The sequence below is a fragment of the Neltuma alba genome, unplaced genomic scaffold (genome assembly GCF_004799145.2).
Source record: "Neltuma alba isolate B1F8T4 unplaced genomic scaffold, ASM479914v2 tig00013210_pilon, whole genome shotgun sequence".
NCBI classification, from domain to species: Eukaryota; Viridiplantae; Streptophyta; class Magnoliopsida; order Fabales; family Fabaceae; genus Neltuma; species Neltuma alba.
The window spans coordinates 148,531-171,557 of NW_021637515.1; the positions used below are offsets into that span (position 1 = coordinate 148,531).

General features: G+C 31.0%; 1 protein-coding gene across 1 annotated transcript; it reads right to left on the minus strand.

Annotated features, from left to right (window-relative positions):
• Positions 1 to 3,005: 3,005 nt before the first annotated feature.
• LOC114735500 (vinorine synthase-like) lies at positions 3,006 to 5,443 on the minus strand. Its single transcript, XM_028923196.1, has 2 exons — positions 4,828 to 5,443; positions 3,006 to 4,124 (listed from the first exon to the last, which is right to left on the minus strand). The coding sequence occupies exons 1-2, from the start codon at positions 5,397 to 5,399 to the stop codon at positions 3,368 to 3,370; spliced, it is 1,329 nt and encodes a 442-aa protein (XP_028779029.1). The 5' UTR covers positions 5,400 to 5,443; the 3' UTR covers positions 3,006 to 3,367.
• Between the last annotated feature and the right edge of the window lie 17,584 nt (positions 5,444 to 23,027).

The window sequence follows — 23,027 nt, forward strand, 5'->3', positions numbered from 1 at the left end:
ACCAATAACCATCAAAAATAGTTTAAAATACTAGGTAAACCTTAACATAAGTTTAAAATTATAGCAATATTATTCCCTATCTTTAAAAATATTAACGATCAATATCAATATTTTAATTAATGATCAATATCAATATTTTAACAATCAATGTTGGGTTTTTAATAGTTGGAGATAATATTGTTACGATTTTAAATTTTCGAGACAAATTTTTACCCAAAAAAAATTTCGATGTCCAGTACTCTTGAGTGAAAATTTTTGAAAAAATTTTCACCTTATCCCAAAAGAAGATCAACAATAAAATAATACCTAAAAAATAAGATCAGAATTAAAATTATATTTTTACCCTATAAATAATCATCCTGTGAAGCTGATCCGAACATGGTTAATTATTGCGCTGCTGTTAGCATACTTATTTGTTTACAATAAATGTGATCATAATTCATAATAATTGATTAATATACAGTCTAGTGAATCCCGCCATTAAGAGATAATTAATGTGAATGTGCGAATGACATAAAGTGTAATAAACTCATTCAAATCATGCTTATTCTTATATATATATTTAATAGCTGGCAATATATATATTTAACCAAGGAGATATTATAACTCAGAAGATTAAGAGTACATATATAATTCATTGACTCATCATTATAGAGGAGAACTGGAAATGAAGTTGCATTAGTCAGATTTTGCACAGCAACAGAAGTAATTTTCAGGAGGAACGCATTGCCCTATTTGATAGCCCATCAGTTTGCAATAATCGTCACATCTTGTAAATTGCGCACATGGCCCTGGGCAATATTGTGAGCTCATGCCTGCATTTTTCCCACTACTTTCATTTTATATCAGCAAAAACAAATCAAACAACCCTTCTATTCTCATTATCAGCCACATTCAACCACTTTATTAGAACCAAAAAGATGTGGTTAAGCCATGAAATTTATTTAAAACTGAAGAAAAAATCATCAAGTTTACCCATATTTGTAATCATTATTAATTACATTTTTTAGAAGAAAAAAGAAAAATTAATTTCCTCAAACGTTAAATAGGGGCAGTCTTTTATAAGAAAAAACACATAATTAATACCCTTCTCCGGGATTTATGAGAAGAACCACTCAATTTTTGAAGAAAATTCCTTATAATATATTTGATTAAAGAGTTGTACACATACCAAATGAGATGACGAGCATCATCACCATGGCCGCAAGCATCAATTTATACATCGCAGCGGCTGAGAAATGAGGGCAGGCCATTTTAATTTGTGAAGCTTCTTGCCTTCTCCAAATATTCAAGTCTGAAGTCTGCTCTCTAGCTAGCTATATCTACGTACGAGGATTCATCAGCTTATGTATATATAAATATTTAATTAATGAGTGTGCATCTGTGTGAAGTTCTGCTTTTAAGAATTTTATTGAAATACACACCAAATCTTCTAACATAAATGCATATATAAGAAAATATTGAAGAATTTAATAAAATTGCCAAAATACATAAATGCATGTACCAAATCTTTTAAGAATTTTATTGAAATACACACCAAATCTTCACTAAAATTTACACTTATAATATATATTTAATAATATATAGCCTTATAATTTAGTGGCATGAAATTTTTTTATGAGTGTCAGGTTGTGAATTGAATCATACTTGTAACCTTAGGCTGCTACTGTATATCCCGCTGGGGGGGGGGGACTATTTGGGGCCCTCTACTGCCAACACGTGTCTACTTCTAGTCTTTTACTGCTTAAAGGCGACAAATTGTCGATAACTCGATCCCTCATGCAGTTATGCTTTATGCTAATAATATGGTTTTAAACCGCTTAATGAAGGGAATGAATGTGGCATTATAATTATGATTGAGATTTGGGCTGTGTAATTTCATGGCTAATAAAAGGAATAATTATTTACGCCAATGTATGTGTTATATTCATCCATTTCTGTTTTATTAGTGGTGAATTAAATCTCACCCATTCAAATTTCAAAGTTCCCTCTATTTTTGGTGATATACGTTAGTGCAAATACACAGAAGGTTGTGCCATCCATCTCACATGCTTAAGTTCATGTTCTTAGGTCAGAATATTCCTCACAAGAAGAAAATAATTGAATGCTCATAAACTCATTAATTGTGGAGATAAAGGGTTTAATTTGAAGCTTAAAACAGAGATTAAATTAAAGAGATTTTGATTAGAGAAATAAATGGAATAATGAATGCTCACATCTTTATTGCTTAATTATTGCATCAATAAACAAAAAGTATATTTTTTTTAAACTTAGCTTTCATAATTTTAACATTGAAAAGAATAAAAAAATTGTTAAAAATAGTGAATATAATTATTAAAAACGTTTAAAATGACTATTAAAAAGTTGACAAAACAGAAAACTGAAAATGCTAGAGTACTGAAAATATAGAATATAAATGTTATTTGCTTAAAGTGCATTAGGGTTTCCAGTCAAGAACCATATTCCTTTATTAAAATTTTCAAAATTTTAAAATCCTTAAATTTAATCCATATATTAAAACTTTTTAGTAATTATCTTTTTTTGGAATCTTATTGTAATTCTCTCTTAAATGAATTACTTTAAGGTATTTATATTTACGATTTTTTCCTAAACTAATTTGCCTAACTTATAATATATATTACCTTAGTCATAAACATAAAACCTACTTTATAATATCATTTACATTGCAAATTAAGTCCTATATTTAGGACCAGAGCTAGTATAATCTAATGATATATATAAGTTTTAGAGAGATCATGTAATAAATGTTATAATTAAGTTATTTTTAGCTTCTTTAATATCTCTAAATTAATCAATTGAGTTTTATATTAATGAGTGAATGTTTTTTATAAGTTTGAATATTTTGATTATATTAAGAAAAATTTATTATAACTCAAAAAATAGTAGCTTTTGGAAATACTAATAATTAATTCTTCATAAACACACTTTGATTCATCATGATTGCATGACTAAGAGGAACTATCACTTTTATATTTATCTTCCGAACAGCACACAATACCAAATATGGATATATTTTATACACATATATACACGCACGCACGCACGCAAGTTCATTTTTAGGGGGACTTGTCTCTCTTTGGATATATTTACTTCTCAAGACCAAGAGTCGACTTATCCTGCTACTACTCTTTCCCACGTACTGACTTGCTGATATACATACGTACGTACGTACATACATACAAATATGTATAAAGACCTAAAATTGATCAATATTGGATATCTCAGACTTGTGGATTTAGATACTCCTCAGGCTCAAGTAGATCGAGTATATGTAGAAAGAGCAAGGATCGATCCCACATGACAATCAAATCGTTTGATCCAAACCTTTCCCCAGACATGCCATGGATCAAGTATCTGATTTATGAACACATGCGACCAATTCCTTGTCAGCTTCGAACTTGGCCATGTCTTCCACAGTCAAACTAACATAGGCCTCAATGCCACCACCATTCTTGGTGTCGATGAACACAACCAGATTCTTGAAAGTCAAAGCTGGGGAACCTACCCACGTAGGTTTTCCCCATCCAAAATCAGCATCGTACAGAGGAAACCTACACAAACTGGTGAAGCTAAACGAAACCATCTCTCTCTTCACAAGCACTCTGTACGAACTATCCTTAAGGAAATCCAAATGTTCATTTGCTCCTTCTTGGAGCCTTCTCACATAGCCCTTGTCTATCTTCTTCAATTGTTCCCTTACCTGTTTTATAAACAGAAATCCGTAGTTACATTCCTCTTCATTCTCTAACGTTGGAATGAGCGTCATCGTAACACGGTAATAGTTTCCGAAGGAATCTGGTGGTAACGGTGGTTCCATCCTCGGACGGAGGTTGACGGCGTGAACCACCGCGTAGGTTTTTTGTGGGCCGCCATGTGGGTCTTGTGTGGCTGCCACGTAACGACTCCATATGAAAGCTGATAAGGCTTCTACTCTGGAAGGGAGCTTCTCATCGGTTTGAGCATATTTGGTCCTCAGAGCTTCGATTGCTGAAGCATTAAACACAAACCTTTTGGAGACTATGTTGTCGTTTATGATTCCAGACCTAGCATCGAACCCTGATGTGTTTTTGGGTTGGAAGAGATTAGCCGACACAAACCTATCGCTGTAAAAGGAAAACTAGCACTAATTATTATTAATACAAAAGTTTGTCTAGAAAACAGATTACTAATGCCAATTTGTGGGAACCAGATCAGATCAGACTAGTCACTTGTCAAGTGTTTGGTTAAAGAATCGGTGGAGAACCAGTTGAAAGAGTCTTAAATCGGGGAGAATCGATACAACCGGCGGTCAACCAGTTCCTCCGGACAAATTTTTTTTTTTTTAAGAATTTAATTCATGTTTCTAAGCTATAATTTATGTTCATATCTTTTAAGCATTGGAAAATGAAAAAAAAAAAAAAAAGGAAGAAGCAAATATCCCCAAAAAAAAAAAACAGATGCTTGTTTGTATTCTAAAATTATAAATTTATCAAACATGTACACTTTGGATGCAAATTATGGTGTGTGGATGAATATCTCCTTTTATCTTACTATATATTACTTTTCATCGTTGGATTTAAAGATAATTTATTATAAAGAATTATTTATTCTTTTTAACTTTAAGCTTATATTATTTAAAACATATTAATTTATTCGTGATTGGTTCAATCACAATTCCACCACATTCAATGATGATTCTGAATTTTCTTTAACATTATATGTTGTCCAACCTAACATAGTCTACGACTCTAGAAGAAGAAGAACAAGAAGAAGCTGTTTTGCAATAGAGGGAAAAAAAATGAAGAAATGTTAGTAAGTAACACAAACCTTGGATAACTTGTCGACTCAACTTGTCCACTACCACTAGCAACAGAAGCCCAGAAATTGAGAAACGTGAAAAACGACAAAGCATCTGCGACCTGATGAGAAAGACAAGCACCAATTGCAATTCCGCCACACTCAAAAACATTAACCTGAACACCGAAGGTTATCTCAGTGACCTTGTCAAGTTGAAATGGAAGCAAACGGTTAAGTTCAGAAGGGTTAGGGTTTTGGATAAAATCCAAGAGCTGGCCCTTCACTCTGGTTTCTGAGTATAGAACTCCCTCGTCGTTGCAGTCTATGAAGGTATTATCTATGAGTCGCCCAGCAAGAGGATAGTAATGAGTCAGAACATGGGACAATGATCTTTTGAGGTGGTCGGTAATGGAGGACATGTTGGAGTGATCCTTTTTAGGATTCGTAGAAACATTATGAGCATAAAAGAGAACGAGAGGATTATAGACCAAAGGAGAGACTTGGTCGAGAAAAGAGAGCTGATAACGTCGAAGATGATGAGGAGCTGGAGACGAAGGTTTGATGATCTCTGTGGAGATTACTTCAACTTGGAGATTCATCATCACTGTGTTTGTAGTTTTCGAGCGTGTATGTTTCTCTATGTTTATGCTGTGTTGTTTGAGAGGATGTACATAACGTTTATATAAAGGAGCCCACCAAAGGGATTAAGTCTATGAAAAGACGCTAGTTCATCATAACATTACGAAACCAGGTTTGAATTCCTGATTGAAAGAGATGTTCATATTTACCTTATATATTTGGATAGGAGTAAAATAGGAGGAGTAGATTGTAGGAAGGAAAACTTATAAAAATAATGAAAAAAACAACATGGACTTAGTATCGTCTCAAATAGACTTTTAACATAAAGATGCCTGTGTTTATTTTTTATTTTTTATTTTCTGAAAAAAAAAAAAAGGAGCGAGCCAAGTGATACAATAATAATGGGATGGACGGTGGTAAGGCTATTAAATGATCAAGATGGCAAAGTTGAAATTAAAAAAGATGCCGCTATTAGTCGTTTTCTTGTAGCTTTGATCGACTTAACTGTGACCTGCACGCTAGGTATTTCTGCATAATGCAAAATAATTAAAAAAAATTATTATTTACTTCATTCATTAATTAAAACAAATTGGCATATAGCCATTAGGTTTTTACGTGAAGCAGAGAGCTATGTATGTTTCTGGTATATGGGCGATTTCGTGGAGGGAGAATGACTTATAGGTTCTAAAAAGTGGGAATTAATGACAATTAGGTTCCGAAAAAAATTTTGTTTTTGAAAACTAATGTGCTAACAAAATTCAAACCCTTGCAAATTCGGAAGTTTATATTAATTTCTCAAAAGCTTTTGACAAACCTAACTGTCATTAATTTTCAGTCTTTGGATTTAAATATCATTCACTTTTTCTTAAATCACCAGAGGAAAAGTGAGTTAAATTTTCTACGTGGGCAAACGTCTCATTTATTAGATTTTTTCCCCATCTTTTATGCCCATCATCTCTTTTTCCTATGGCTTTCTTGAAACGTTTTAACTTAAACGTCTTGACAGGAAATTAAATAGGTGTGATAAGCATGTTAGTGAAATTATTCCTTTTAAAATTGCAGGAAAAAAGTCTATTTGAGAAATTGAGTCACGTTAAACATTTTTTTCAATTTTTTCTGTTCGCAGTTCAAGTCCCGAACAGCAATTTTCTGTTCAAAAGTCTCATCAGCACCACTCTAATCCTTATCATAAGTCACTTGTAGAAAAAAATTTTGGTTCTAAATATAAGTCACTTATAAAGTATTTGTTGATCGTTTTCTAATTTACCGTTATTTAATTCTCACTAGAAAGAGAAAAATGAGAGAGATGTGAGAATAATTTATAGATGTGAAGAGAGAGAGAAAAGAGCTTTAATAATTTGAAAATGGATCCAAGAATGCATTACAAGTTACTTATAATAAAAATCAGAGTGGTATTAACTATATTAAACAATTAATGAATTGGTTAGGGGCACAATTTATGAGTTTTATTGTAGTGGGAGAGTTATATCATGTTCAACCAATAGGAATTCTATCTAATAGAAAAGGGCTAATCTCTCACAATATAGTAAACTAAAATTCAAATCCTCATTGAAAGAGATGCCTATATTTAATATACATAAAAATTACTTGTGGTTAATTTTGGGGGGGGGGGGAGATTTACATCAAGCTCAAATGAATTTTTCAACTTAAGGATATATATTGGATTTGGGATAAGGATGACATGAAGTGAAAGTATGATCTTACAATTTACAAGTATCCCTCATTTCAAAATTCAATCGAAACAGATCTTCTACAGGATATAATTAATGTGCTTCTTAGCCATTAATCCATCTTTGTTTTTATAATAGTAATAACTTTCTGAACACTTATACCACGAAATCATACCAAATGATCTTCCTTTCAAATCCACTCTTTTTCAGCTTCAGCTGTTATTTATTATGATGGTCAACTTATGCTTTTGCTTTTTCCATTTTTGAATAAAATGAAAAGCTAAAGTTTACCCAAAAAATTACATTTACCAAAAAAAAATCACATTTTTATTTACATAAAAATATTGTAACATTAATTGATGCTCCTGAAAGAATGGTTGAGATTGATTTTTAATTAATAAAAGAAAGAGCGGTGGTTCCCCCCCCCCCCCAAATCAACAAAGAACAGTTGAAAGTTGATATCAAGGTTAATGAAAAAAGCACCCAGTGCTTTCCCTACCAATTCCTAACACATGTATATAATTATTTATTAATGCATGTTTATATTCTTATGTATATATTCTCTTTTTTCTTTATCTCACTTTATATTTATTTATCTATCTATATATAATTATTTGTTGCCTTAGAGGTTTGGATTAAAAAAATAATATATAGCTATTTTTGGTGTTGCAGTTGGAGAGTTACATCAATCAAAGTTCAAAACTAATTTTCTCCCTTGTGGATTTGAGATAAGACTGACATGGAGTGATCAGTGTATTATGACAATATTAGTATCTCTCATCTGAGATAAAGACATATTCAAAGTGCAAAATATATACGCCTTGTTTATAAACTGAGGATGATATTTATTTTTTTTATATTATAATTGTCTTTTTTAAAAAAAAATAGTTTGGAAGATCATTTATATGAGATTATAAAAACTGAGAAATGATATGAATATAGATTTTTATTATTTCATATCTGTACAATATTAATTTAGTTTAATTCTGTTAAACATAATCTTTAACCGTTTACATTGAATAAATATTTATTAATTCACATAAAATTTGAAATGATGAAAATTTTATTATATTTTCGTAAATTGTTTATTTATATAAAATTATTTGGTTTACCGTCATGCATAATTTTTTTTCTATTCAATTTTCTATGCTATAAAATTATTTTTAAAAAATTCTATGTTATAAATATTAAAAACAAACCCAAAAAAAGATAAACTTTCAGATTTCAGCTGCCCCATGGCCACCCCACAATCACCATTGTCCTCCGTGATAAGGGGATGCAAAGAACTCATCCAACGGATATTTAATTTGGAAACCAACCAACGTGTGGGTTTTCACTTCATGTGATACTATAAAAAAGAAAATTTTTCTAAAAGTTTCTTATTACAAAATTTATTGCTAAAAAATAAATGACATTCGTTTAAAGATCTAAATGCAACCTATTTTAAGTGGGTAAAATTCTTCTTTAACTGTATATAACATATTTATAATTATGTACAAAATGAACAACATTTGCACATAGCTAAATACAAATTGCAGTCAACTAAAGATAAGTTGGCCCTGGTCAAAAACACAAAGGTTGGAAATTAAATATAAATCAGTTTCTTAAAAATAAACAAAAGTTACACTCATGTTAACCTAAATTGATGATGCCATTTTCAATTCAATTCCAAAAAAACAGCAAATTATCTAGATTTTTTGTAGGCTTATGATCTTGTCTACTTGGATTTGTTAGGCATTTTTGGCTGTCCAAGTGGGGAAAATTGTCAAAGTAATAATTAGTTGGGTAGTTTCTGAAATTGCATAGAATTTAAAAAGTAAATTGCAGTCATTATACTAATAAAAGTTATTTTAAAAAGATATCTACAAACAATAGATAATACAACTTATTTTAAGCTTCTTACAAATAAACCTAACCCTCTCTTAAAATTTATTAGTAATATTAACTCGCTGCAAACTTATTCGATATCAATGATTAACAAAGGACAGACAGCATTTTAAATTATTGACACAAAATATCATATAAAATTATCTTTGCAAGTTCAAGTGTTGAACACGTAATAGTAAATATATTTTTATATATAGCTTTTGTTGGAGGAATGTCGGAACATTTTGCACCAGGAATGAGTAAATTATTGCTTTGCCTTTGAAAAATTAAATCTCTAATTCTATCAACTTGCTTTTAAAATATTTTTATCCTAAAGTTGTGATCGCGCGCCTTGAATTTCCTAATTAACTCATTGAAAATGCTGCAAAAGTTGAACCTGAAAGCAGATTATGAATGAAAAATTAAGGATTTCTTCCTTGCTTTAACTTTACGCATGAGGATAGCACAACTACTATTGTTGAAAGAGATCTTTGGATCCTGACAAAGAACAATAGAGATTAAAAAAAAAAAAAAGGCGAGCAATCCATTTGATAAAAGAATGCAATATCAGGAAAAGAAATTGCATTTAATCTCTTCTGCAACTGCAAGAGAATTTCATATAGATCTTTCATGTAAAGCTGTGTTCCTTTTTGCCCAGAAGGAAGCTCGGTGGACTGTAGTTAATCATTTACTCTAAAACCTTCATAAATTTATACTCATCTTATTCTTAATGTAAGATCTAATTAACTAATTTGAATAAATTAAATATATTGGTTAAATTAGTTAATATAATATGTTTTTTTAAAACACCCTAAGTATTTTTCTTAATTAACTAATTTAGGTTTTGTGAATTTTTAACGTATTTTAATGTCTTGTTTTCTCTTGATATGGGATCAAATTTTCTTTATTGCACGATAATACCATCATCTCTTAGTCATAATGATGATGAGTGAGCCCATGACCATTCAACCTCCTTTTATTTTTTATCCCCAAATAGTGTTTCGATCTATTCATAATTTTCATTCCCGGCATACAAAGTTCAGATGTTTTATTTATTAAAATCATTTTCTTAAAACTTTTGACCTACTCTATATAATACTACCTCCGGTCAATAATATAATATGAGTTCGTTTAACTTTTATTTTGATCTTAAATATAAAACTCTAATATACTGTGTCTCTCATATTTATCTATTTTTTTTCAAGGCAGTTTTTGTAATAATGATAGTTCTATCTAATATACTTGATTAGCAAGAATATTTTAAGAAAGACAACACATATTTATTACAAATAACTAAATTAACTATTTTTCTTAATCTACTCAAATTAGTCAATTAGATCTTATATTAAGGATCGAAGGTAGTGTTTGTGTGTCTATATTTATATATATATCACAATCTTATCTCTAATCTCTTGTAACCCCAAACACAAGGAATCGGACGGATGATCGAGGTAGGACCTTAAGAGAACCTGTCTCTTACAACCCTAGCCATGAAGACACCGTAAGATTGATCACTCCCTTGATACTGTCGAGTATTCTCATAAGAATACGAGGATGCAAGCAAGGCTCACACAAAGAGAAGTAAAATTCTCATTTTATTAATTATTCAAAATCATCTTCCTGAAAAGAATACATATTGAATTATTTATAGACTAAGACTCTTGAAAACCCTAATATGAAAATCCTAATTGATAACCTAAGCCCTAAAAGCCCAATATAAGTTTTTAGAGCTTAAGACACTAACTACATAAAATGCATAAAAAATAGATGCGAAAATACAACAAAATTAGAAAAATCAAAAGACTTTTTAGAATACTCTAACTTGCTAGTCAAGATAGAATAATGTAGATCACACACCAACTAGCAGGATCCCTTCATTAATGAGAAGGATATTATTTGACTCTCTACTAATTAATGCAATACAAAATAAGTAAGTCTTTGTCTTCAAGAAGCAATCAATACAAAATAGGAAACTGTAAAATATGAAACTAATTAAAACAAACAAAATCCTATTTAATATCATATAAGATCACTCTTGATGCTTCTTCAATCTTCTTGGACCTTCCAAGTAGATCTTCATAATTGCTATTCATGTCCATAAGCATGTATGGGCCTTTTAGACACCCATTTAGGCTTGAATATGGTTGAATCTCGTTCTGGAACTCCTATAGTCCATAACACAATGCATTTGGGCCCCAATTTGAAAGATTATAGCTCTAATGGACTCCTCCAGGTACATATGATTGTGTTTGGCCTTTAATTACATAGGAATTGGCTTCAAATCTCCTTTTAGGCTCTTAGAACACACTCTTGTCTTTCTTAAGGTCCAAGTGTTTACACTCTAATGACTCACATGCCATGGTAGCTTTCGGGGTGGCCTTCCATATGTGACGTCAAGCTCCACATGTGTCCATGTCATCGTCCAAGCGATAATCCATATCATCCTCCATGTAAGCATTCTGAAGCTATAAATCCTTTGAGCACTTTAGAGGGCTGGTTGGGCCTCTAATTGGATGAGTATTTCTTGGGCTTCAGGACCTCTATATTGAACACTTCTTGGTATGCTATCAATTATGAAAAAATGCATTAACACAAGAAGATAAGTTGAAAATTCCTAAGAGTAAATACTACCTTATAGATGCTAGCTTCATGTTGATTGGTGGCTCATTATTTCTTATAAAGGTGTCCATTATCATTTGAAAAAGTATTCAGAAAGATATCTAGCCTAAAATTATAAATAATTGTTCAACTTGCGACATGCATCATTATATAATCAATTGAAAGAGTTTTTAGTGTTTTGAAAAAAAGATTTAACATTTTAGCTAATTTACCAGAGCCTATTTATGGAATAAACATCCAAAACCTTATCATTGGAGCATGTTGCATTCTCCATAACTACTTAATAAGCATAGATCTTAGTGAAGATCTCATAGAAAAAGTAGATCATCTACTCAATCTATTTCTACTAATAATAATCATGAGTGACCTGGTGACAATGAGGAGGTTACCCGAGGACAGCTTATTAGAGATGCTATAGCAAATGAAATGTGGATAGATCATCAAAATAGGCTAATGAAACATGGTGACAATGTTGTTTGAAATTATTATTTGGTTTTCAAGTGTTCTTTAAATCTTAATAAGTTTGATGTATTCTTATTCAAAGTTTGATGTTGCCAGGTATGTCTTGTATTTTAATAAGTTTGAAGTTAGACTTCGGTGTATTGTTATTTGAAATTTGGTATTTGATGTTTTCAAGTGTGCCTTGTATTTTAATAAGATTTTTTTGACCTGATTGTAATTGAAGTTAGACTTTGAAGTATTGTTATTTGAAATTTGGGATTTGGTGCTTTTAAGTATGCTTTGTATTTTAATAAAATTTCTTTCATCACTTGTTTTCTTACTTTATTAATGGTATGGCCCCAAAATCAAACAAGTAAAATTTGAATTAGACTAAAGCTATAGATGATTATTTTGTCGATGCATTATGGAGCAATATAAATGTGGGAACAAAGTCAATAGGATGTTCACTAGCACTATTTATGATAACATTGTCAAAGAGATGAGTACTTTACTTGATATTGAATTGGACGAGAATAAAATTAAGAACAAGTGAAAAACATTGAAGGGAAATTTTTCTGAAATTTATGACGTTTTTAAAAGTGGATTAAGTGGGTTTGCTTGGAAACCATCAACCCAATTATGGGAGGCTGAAGATCAGGTTGAGGAACAACTCATTGAGGTTAGTTCATCTTTATATTCATTCTTTATCTATGACATTTAACCTATGGTTTTTATTTTTGTTATATACAATATCATTGTAAAATGTGCCAGATGAGATATAATGCAAGGCATTGTGAGCCATCTTCAAATTTTCACCTTAAAACTTCATTTCTAAATTCACATAGTATATGTAACATCCTAGGTTTTAATCTCAAGGTTTAAAATCAATTAAGTTGATATTAGTGAGAAATTTGATGCGTTGAGTAGTTGAATTTGGAGGTTTGAGGCTTAGAAGCACTAAGATTGATGATTGGAGGTTACACCTCTAAATATTTTTGAATAGTCTTGAAAATTGGTTGCTTTCAAGGGCCAAATGATCTTACTTTTGAGTGGTCTTTTTTGCATTAAAAAATAAACATCTCAAGCTTTTCAAAGAGCCCTAATTTGTAATTTTTAGAGATTCTTGGAGTTAGTTATGAATTTTTTAAGTTGAATCTTTATTTGTGTTTTTGCTAGATGTTTACTAGATGTTTGCTATAGCAAATAATACAGTGTATTGACTTTGTCATTTGCTAAACATTTGTTAGATGTTCGCTATAGCGAACGTATTGAAATCTAGTTTTATAAGTCTGTTTCAAATGCAATTTTTAGGAGGTTTGGGGAGAAAAACTCAAAGGGCTTTGCTAGGGTTTGGTGCTTTCAGTTTAGGAGAGTACATTTGAGCTTTCAAACATCAAAATAAGTATTTCTAACCTCATTTCTATTCTTTTCTCTTAGGTTTTTTAAGATTGAGATAGTTAAATCTTGGGGTTCTTCAATGACTTCAAATGAATTGAGGTTTTGACTAATTATTTTGAGTTTAAGTGACTTTTATGGACTAGTCTAGGTGTTTAATCAGTTTATTTTTCTTGGATTTAGAGTTTGGAGAAATTTAATCCTAGAGTTTGTTTTGAGAGGATTATGATAGTTAATGATATTGTAATGATTCAAAATGGGTTTTGATGATTGGATTATGTTAATATGAGGTAGAATTAATGTTTAATTGGTTTAGAATGTTGATTTGAGTTGATTTTTATTTTTGGGTATTTTTTATGATGAATTTGATTGAGAAAATTGGGGCTTGTAATCAATTAGTATAATTGGGAGACAATTGAGGATTCCTATAAGTTGATTAATCTATTACGATAGTGTATTGAATTTTGAATTAGTCAATTTGAAGTTGATAAGAGTTTTAGGTTGAATTAGAATTTTGAGTCCCTAGTTGTTATTGTTGACCACTTAATTAATTGTTAACTAATCTGTGGTGATTGTGTGTTTGTACAAACTGTTTGTGTTTGGTGTTGTTGCATACGAAGCAGCTTTTTTGTGGCTGTTAATCCTTGCTTAAGCAAGAGGTAACCACTCTTTTTGGTAAGTAGTTTTATTGTTTTGAAACTATAAAAATTATTTTGGTTTATACTTGGAATTATGTTGATATATTGAAAATGACTATGTCTTGTGGGACTAAGTTTTGAAAATGCAATCTTTGGGTTTTTGATAATATGTTACCACTTTAAACTTTGATTTGGAAATGGATTATAGAATTAGAAATTGACTACTTATTGGATTTCTTAAGCATGATGTATATGATGGGCATTGGTAAGTAAATTGTGTTTATTACTGTCATATGATGAGTGCCTCTATTAATGCATAATGGTTGGCTCTGGTGCTTCCCTTCTAGTGAGGTAACGTCCTCCTTTGTCTGAATTCCCCCAGAGTGAGGGATCGGCTTAGGTTTATCTCTTAAAGTGAGAGAATAGCTATTTTGGCTCTTATTTCTCCCATGGTGAGATAATGTAGTCATTGGGATTGTATTTGCATGATAAGACTAATACATTATTATGATATTTGAGAATTTCAATTTGAACTTTGAGTACAATGATGTTGAGACATATGTATGATTACTTATTATCCAGAATTGTCCCACTTAACACCTCACGAGCACATATTAGTGTGTGTGATGAGTTAGACTGTTAGTTACTGAGGCCTATGTCTCATCCCATTGTTACTAATGTTTCCAAGTGAAAGTTCTAGTGTCGTATCTCACACATCCTTTATTACCATATTATGCATTAATTAGAACCATTATAGTCCATTTCCTATAGCACAAGAATGCAAAATTTCAGGTTTAAATTTTTCCAATTCAGTCTATCCATACACTGTTCACAGTCTTCTTGGCCAAATTTAAAAATTCATAACTGATTTTAGAAAAATAAAAAAAAAGGTGGTTTTGATTTTCAAGTGAAGCTTGCTAAGAGTTCTTTAAAAGAAAAATACTCATTGGACTCATCCATCTGAGATAGAGCCAGAAAATTCGACAAATTACATTGTTCATTTGGTCAATTTCTGAATTTTCAGTATTTTAACTCAACTTTAGAAGAACATAACTTTTAACAAAAAAATTTAATTTTAGTGATCTATCACTTGTTTTAAAGCCAAAAATGAGCTCTATAAGCCTGTCAAGTTTCAGATCAAAACTCGTCCATTTGCTCATTATTTTATGTGGCACAAGTTTGCCCCTAAATTAGGTAATTCTATCCTCTAATCACCTTTTTCTTAAATTTTATTTTCCTTTCCCTTGCACTACTTCATGCTGGCAATCCATCACTCATAATTCCAGCATCCAAGCTCATTATACAATTATAAATATAATGCAATATAATCCATAATCCATTACAAACTTAATAAAAAGTTCATTAAACATTACATAACATAATATCGTGTTATACAAAACATAAAGCTCCACTATCTCAACACCATTTCTTTGCCTTGATCCATAGATGAGCCACTCCCTAATTGAACATAAATTGACATAGAATGAATGAGATTTCATAGAAATCTCAGTAGTGATTGAACTATAATTATCATGTAAATCAAGCAAGATAAAATGTGACATGTTATAAAACTTCAAGACATCCTCAGCCACAAAAAATCATATTTAACATCATGCTCGGAGAGGAACATAAACACTTCCACATTGACATAATTCCATGTATTTGGCTAAAGCACATACCAAGGTCATCCAATCCACAATAACCACAACACAAGTTCCTCAATCCAAACAAACAACATAATCACATTATCAAGCAAGATAAACAATCAAACTATAATTCAATGCTATCTTTTATCACTTGATAATTTTAGTCTCCTTAAGGGGTTATGTTCCTCCTTGATTCCTCATCACCGGAGCTATATTAATAGCTAAACAACTTGAACAAAACCCGTTAACTTTAACTTAACAATTTCCCTCCTTTTTCTTTGATTTTTAACAATATTTTTTCTCCTTTGAAATCAATGATCTCTTAGCTCAATCCTACGTAATTTTTCATGAGGAATTCAAATATCTAATCAGTTTTATGAAAATCAAACTCCTTCCCCATGAAACTAGTTTGGCTGAATAGGGGGTTCAAGCTTCCAAAAATTCTATTTTTGATTCCAATGATTTTATGCACTTCCCTTTAGCATATCCCTACACAAAAACATATTTTGAACCCATTAGAATCATCATATCAAGGTGAATCAAGCTCCTACCCATGAACAGTGCTTGGTCGAAATGAAGCATAAAAAACCCTAACTTGATTTTCTTCCAAAAATCAATCCATACACCACTTAACCATGCTTATTCCACTTGATATTTAAGGTTTCTATCCTTCTCTAAATATCACATGATCAAACCAAAAATTGGGCAGTATCACTACTTGATTTTTCAAGCCAAAACCTTAACTAAACTAGTTTAAATAAAACTTAGGGATAGGAAGGCTTGAACATACCTTGATGCTTCCTTGATAAAAACTGAATGATTCCTTGCCCAAATACCTCACGAATTTTAGTCTCCTTGGTCTAGGCACAAAGTGGCAACACCTCCATCTATTTTTAGAATTTTCTAACATTTTTCTTGTATTTTAGGAAGGGGTATTTATACACAAACCAACCTGCCATTTCCTCCCCAAATTGGATGCCCAAAATGCCACATAATAGGGTGAGTTGGCAGCCATCAAATGCCGTATAACTTTAGATCTATACAATAAGTGTCCATTACTAGAGTTTTCCAACAATTTTGGGTTTTATTTTAATTAAAAATAGCAGGGTCCAGAAGCTGCACCAAATTGGGCCTTAATTGGGCCTAATGTGGGTCCCACAAATGGTCTAAGATGGTCCAAAAAGATAGCCCACAAACCAAAACACAATATGAAACTATTCCGAAACTTTATCTGTTACTATTCACCAGTAACATTCCATCATTTTTCTAGACCTCCAAAAATTTATTTCTCTCCATGATAATTCACCTTTTAATATAAGAACATGATCTAGAAATTTTCAGAATTTTTTGCCACCTCTAGGTATTTATTTTGAATTTTCTCTAATTAGGCATTTATCAGTGTCATTGCGGAAAAATAAATTCCCTAAAATTAATGTCTATTCCCAAGGCCTAAAACAAATTTTATAAATTCCAAAAAAATATTTATATAATTTTTCCATATTTTTCTCAGAATTATTGAGGCCTCCAACTAATTGAAATAATTATTTTCCTCCAATTTTCCAATAATTCCCTAAAAAACCTCCATTTACAAGAAATTCTGTAATGATTTGTTTTCACAATAATTCCACCTTCAGGTCTCAATCAAGATTTCAAAATCTCTAATTTGCATTTTCCCCATTTTTTTTAGGAATTTTCTAGAATTTTCTCAAAATTTTCCGTTTTGCCCTTCTTAAACTGATAACTATGAAAATGCCAACCCGAACCTTATCAGAGTTTCACATCAAAAGTTGTTTTGTCTCCCTATCTAGTCTCTACATTGGCCTTTATCCCAATTTTTAACTTGCTTTGTCTAGGTGAAATTTCTCGGGATGTGATATCACACCATCAGGGAAGAATCTAGAGGCCTAAGCTTTTACAGCTTCTTATATTGCCTCCGCCTTTTTGTATGTGCTAAAGGATTGTATATTACCATCTAGGGCCTCTTTGTTTTGCATAATTTATTTATTAGAGATTTAATTTAATTATTAAACTCATTTTGTGGATATCTGAATTGTGGCTTAAGTGCTAGTACTAGGCCGAAGGCCTTAGGTTTGTGCTTGTAATGATTATGAAACTTATTGATTGTTTATAATCTATGATACCGACTATTCAGTATTTTATTTGTGTTTCAGGCTTGGTATTGCTGTTGCTCCCGACTTTGACACTCGGAGGCCCAATTTGAGATATTTGGGATTGTGTTAGTTGTGTTAATCATGGGCTTATTTCACATAACTATGTTAGTGGGAATTAAATCCTTTTTAACATAGTGTTATTTGTTCTAATTACTCAAAATCTTTTATTCAAGAATGTTTTCGAAGGATGAGTTGAAACATTTCTACTATAATGGCTTTATGTAATTGCTTTCTTTTCTACCATAGTAGTGTTTTGAATGGTTCTCAAAGTGAGTAGATAAATAATTTTTGGGAGGTGATTTTATAGTGTAGGATACATTGAAAGCTTAATGTTGTTATTTATTTAATCGTGTTTACTCTCTTTCACCTAGGCCCACATATATAATTTGGCTCTTCTCTTCATATCATAATCTGTTGTCTCTAGACATATATTTTTGTGATTTTACTCGGAGCATTTCCTGTGTGACATGATGAATTTTTATTAATGATTAGAACATTGATTTGCTACTTATTAATTGATGTAATTGATATTATTTGTATGGAAATGATAAAGTATCAGGGGAGGGAAGTCGCACGATTGGTGAGATGTGAAAAAGAAGGCACTCAGTCAATGAGGAAGACTTCACTAATACAACTCATAACATTGATAATCTTCCTACTGATGTTGATATCACCCTAGACCATTTTGATGCTCTTGACAATAGTGTCAATCAAGATAACTCGTCTAAAGAAACTCTAAAAAGAAGCAAAAAGTGAGTTTCAACAAAGAAAAAAACTCGGAAATAATGGTGATTAAATTAGCCATTATTGAAGTTGCAGAAGCAATTAGAGAGGGAAATCACGCAATTAGAGAGCAAACTCAAGTAGTGAGAGAAACTTATCAAAAGCTGCCACAATAATCAGGGAACGAAATATAGAGCATGATTAAAGACGGTGACTTTTCACCAATTAATTTTGCTAAGATCTTTAGTGTTCTAATGTGTGATGTTGACCAACTGAAAACATTTGGTGAATGTCCTGGTGATGCACGCAAGGATTTGCTCATGGAGCTGATGATGAAGGATGTCATTGGGTCTAATTAGTCTATTATACCCATTGCTGTTATATTTGATGACCTTTGATGACTTTTGATAACTTTTGATTACTGTTGTGGTTTGCTAACCAAAACATGTTTGGATATGCACACCAGCCTGTTATGATTAATGCTGATGATGAGTTATGCTGCTAATGATGTAACACTTTTTTGTATATGGTTATTATGAAAGTTTTATCTCTACAAATTTACGTGAGAATTGCCTATGGAACGATTGTACCTATACACTTAAATTATTCATTACTTTTTTTTACTATATTTGGAAGTTATTTTTATATCCTAATTTTTAGTGAGATAGTTGAAATGAGATTTTATAAAAAGAAGGTATGAAAATTCGTTGTCATCATTAGCAAAAAAATATTCATTTTGATAATATTGAATGTATTACTTGTTAATTTTGTATCATAGTTATATTTATTTAACTTTAATTTTAGTAGGTGGTAAAAAACCATTCATTTCCATAATTATAAAATTATAATTTTATACATTAAATATAATTATAATTATATTTTAGTAAACATTTCACAAAATATGAACCAAATAAAATAAGGATAAAATTGTCCATATAAAAATATTTTCCCTTCTCTCTCCTCCTGAACCAAATAAGATAACATTAAAACCCCTCTCCTTCCGTCCTTTTCATTAAAACCCTCCCCTCCCTTTTTCCTCTTTTTTTCTCTATTAAAATCCTCCCCCTCTCCTCTTGGTTGAACCCAACACAGGGTTAGTGTGGGAATTGACATGTAATTAGATATATCCAAAGCATTGCTCGAGGAAACTGTGAATACAATAACTGGTTGGAGGCTGTATAAGGACAACTCCGGATTCTACAAAATCAGCTTGTGTTAATTAGTTTTAAAATATTCTATCATCAAATAAAGTATAAGCCTATCACTAAAAAAAAATATAAGGGGAAAATAATTAAATTATTCTTTACAGTAGCTCTTAAAATAAGAGACATATAGAAAAAAAGGGAAAATGGCAATTAGGTCCCATTCAAGGGAATTAAATACAAAAAAGTCCCTTGAAATCATGAAATTATTTTAAAGTCCCAAAAAAATTTTTGCATTAAATTTTATTTGTTTACTTACCAAATTACCCTTCTTCTTTTTTTTTAAGGTTGCATTGACAACTGAAAGAGCAGTGGTTGACAACTCAAGGTGCAAGGATTGACAACTATCGCGGCTGGTTTGACAACTTATGGTGTGATATGCTGAGAAAATGTGTTGTCAACCAGCCGCGATAGTTGTCAATCCTTACACCCTGAGTTGTCAACCACTGCTCTTTCAATTGTCAATACAAAGTTTTAAAAAAAAGAGAGGGTAATTTGGTAATTAAACAAATAAAATTTATTGCAAAAAAGTCCCTTGGGACTTCAGAATAATTTCATAATTTTAAGGGACTTTTTTACATTTAATTCCCTTGAATGGGACCTAATTACAATTCTCCCTAAAAAAATGATAAAATTTTTCTTGATCTTCAAATTTGAGTTCCTTTCTTTCCTCTAAAATCCCCAAAGCGGACTTAAATAGTTCAATTCACTCGACCGTCGTTACTCTCCCCTCTCTTTCCGCTGCCGCAATACGACACCATTTGTAGTCCAATGAGAAGTACAAAAGAAAGCTGACCTTGAAGTCAGAATCAGAAATGAGGAGGAAATGCTTATTATTCATCCTTATTTATGAGGCTCTCCCACCATAAAACACATTTTCAAAGCACCAACAAAATACTATGTTTACCCATTAATTAAAAGTAATGGGAAAATCTAGCTTCTTGTTTAATTAGATGTTTTGGTTCATGAAAATTTAAAAAAATCCTTCTATCCATTTATTGTTCTAACTTTTCGACACACCTATTTTTAAAATTTCTCATTTAGCATTTTATAAATCAAGAAATCATTTGTCATTTTTTGAATAGAAAATAAATAACTTAAAAGGTAAAATTTTAAAAAACACACAAAATTATTAAAAGATATTTATTTGATTGCTGGGCTATAAACCCTTTTTAAGATATTTGTTTGGTTAATAGGCAAAAAGAGTGCTTGTTTGATTTTTAATATGCTTTGACAGTGGGCTCCACAAATAGAAATTATCGAAATAACAAAATGAACCCCCCCCCACAAAATTTCCTTGCCCCATAAAATGGTAATGATAAATTCTGAAAAATGAATGTCAAGACGCAAAATCATACTAATGATGAATGTATGTAAGATTTGTTTTTAATATTTGATGAAACACAACAAATTATTAAAAAAAATTTTTTTAATGTTTTGATAGTGAATCCTACAAGTAGAAATTAATGAAATGACAAAATAATTCATCATATATATGTGTTTAAACATTTAAAAAATTTTCAAAGTTTTTTAAAATAATTTTATTTCATAAAAAAGCATATCAACGAAATCATTTAAACTATGAACTAAATCTTATATTAAATTATTAAGCACATACGGTAATATTTATGCATAGTTTGGAAAACTTCATAAAGACTTTAAAAAAAAACTTTTATATGTTGAGACAAAACTATTCTCATATATTTATATCTTATTCTGTAAAATATCTTTTAAAAGCTAATCCAAACACCCCTTAACTCCGTCAAAGGAACCATTTTTCATGTGTTGGATACGCTTCTCCTTACTAGACGACGAGACTGTTCACCTTTCTCCCATTTGTACCTTTTTTTTTTTGGGTACAACCCATTTGTTTTTCTTTACATTTTTGTTTGGATTCTTTTTAATAAAAAGACAACTCTGTTTTTTCCCCCTAAAGTATAGATATCCTTATATTGGAGACAGTCCTATTCAAGATACTGTCTGGTAGTAAATGTGGGTACGTCTCCTAATAAAAATTCGAACCTTGATTCATCACGTTATGAGAAATTAGTTTCTTCCGGTAGATCTAACCCTCGTTAGTAAAAAGACAGCTCTTTTGGTTACAGGAAAAAATAACTTTTATTAAGTAGCAATAAAAAAAAAAAAAAAAAAAGCCATCCTACTCAAGATAAAGGAAGAGGGCCCAATACAGTTAGTCCAACATCCAACGAAGAAACCAGAACACATGTGCACGCAGGAAACCAACAAAAGATACAAGAGCATTGTATCAAAAAAAAAAAAAGATACAAGAGCAAGTAAAATAGGGCCGAATAGGAGAGAACACCCGCGGCTAGCAACATGCGAGAAGCAGCCCAATTCTCGTTTCTTCGTTCTGAAAATTGCTAACTCCCAAACTTCAACAAACCCAGAGTAAGCTCATAACTCACAAGATCATAAGTTTGAATCTAACTGTTAGTATGAGGACTTTGTTAGTAGGTGATATATAAATACCCCTATAAGTGCTTTTGTATACACGAAGATATAAGGGGAAAAAAAATTTCAGATACTTGGTGTTCTTTGGTAGATATTTTCAAAGTATAGTACTCCTCCGGTCCTTATTATAAGATTCAATTTGACTTTTTATTTGATCCTAATTATAAGACCGAATCCATTTTCTCTCTTATATTTATGCATTTTTTCCAAGATAATCCTTCTAATAATGATAGTTTTAGCCAATATACTTAATTAGCAAGGATATTTTAGGAATAACAACACTTATTTATTATAAATAACCAACTTAACTTACTTCCTTAATCTCTTCAAATAAGTCAATTGGGTCTTATAATTAGGACCGGAGGAGTATTTAAGTATATTATCCCAAAAAGAAAAATCCCAAACTTCGGGAGTGTTGAGAAGTAGGTACATGGAACAAGGGAGAGATAGATTAATAAGTATTCCCAATGTATTTTAGGAGCAATAATGAAAATAAATAAAATAATATTTAACATCATTCAAATTATCTAAAAAGAATATCTTGATATACCTAGGTCATTAGAGAACAATCACTACATCAAGAAATAAAATGTGTGATGGAAGAAAATTAAGAAAACATCATCACAAATTAATTTTATCTATATATGATTTTTTTTTTTAAATTCTCCTCTACTACTTATTCATCTGTTGAACACTAGCCTAGGGAAGTGCATAAAGTTTGAAATATATTGAAGGAATTTATAAATTCTCATAAGCCTCCCATTAATAACAAAAATTTCAAAAATGA

What these genes read in the sequence shown, in the direction of transcription:
- LOC114735500 (XM_028923196.1), bottom strand. Translation starts at nt 5,399, where the DNA reads ATGATGAATCTCCAAGTTGAAGTAATCTCCACAGAGATCATCAAACCT. An exon ending in GAGTCGACAAGTTATCCAAG is followed by an intron (nt 4,125 to 4,827) that starts GTTTGTGTTACT and finishes TTCCTTTTACAG; the next exon opens with CGATAGGTTTGTGTCGGCTA.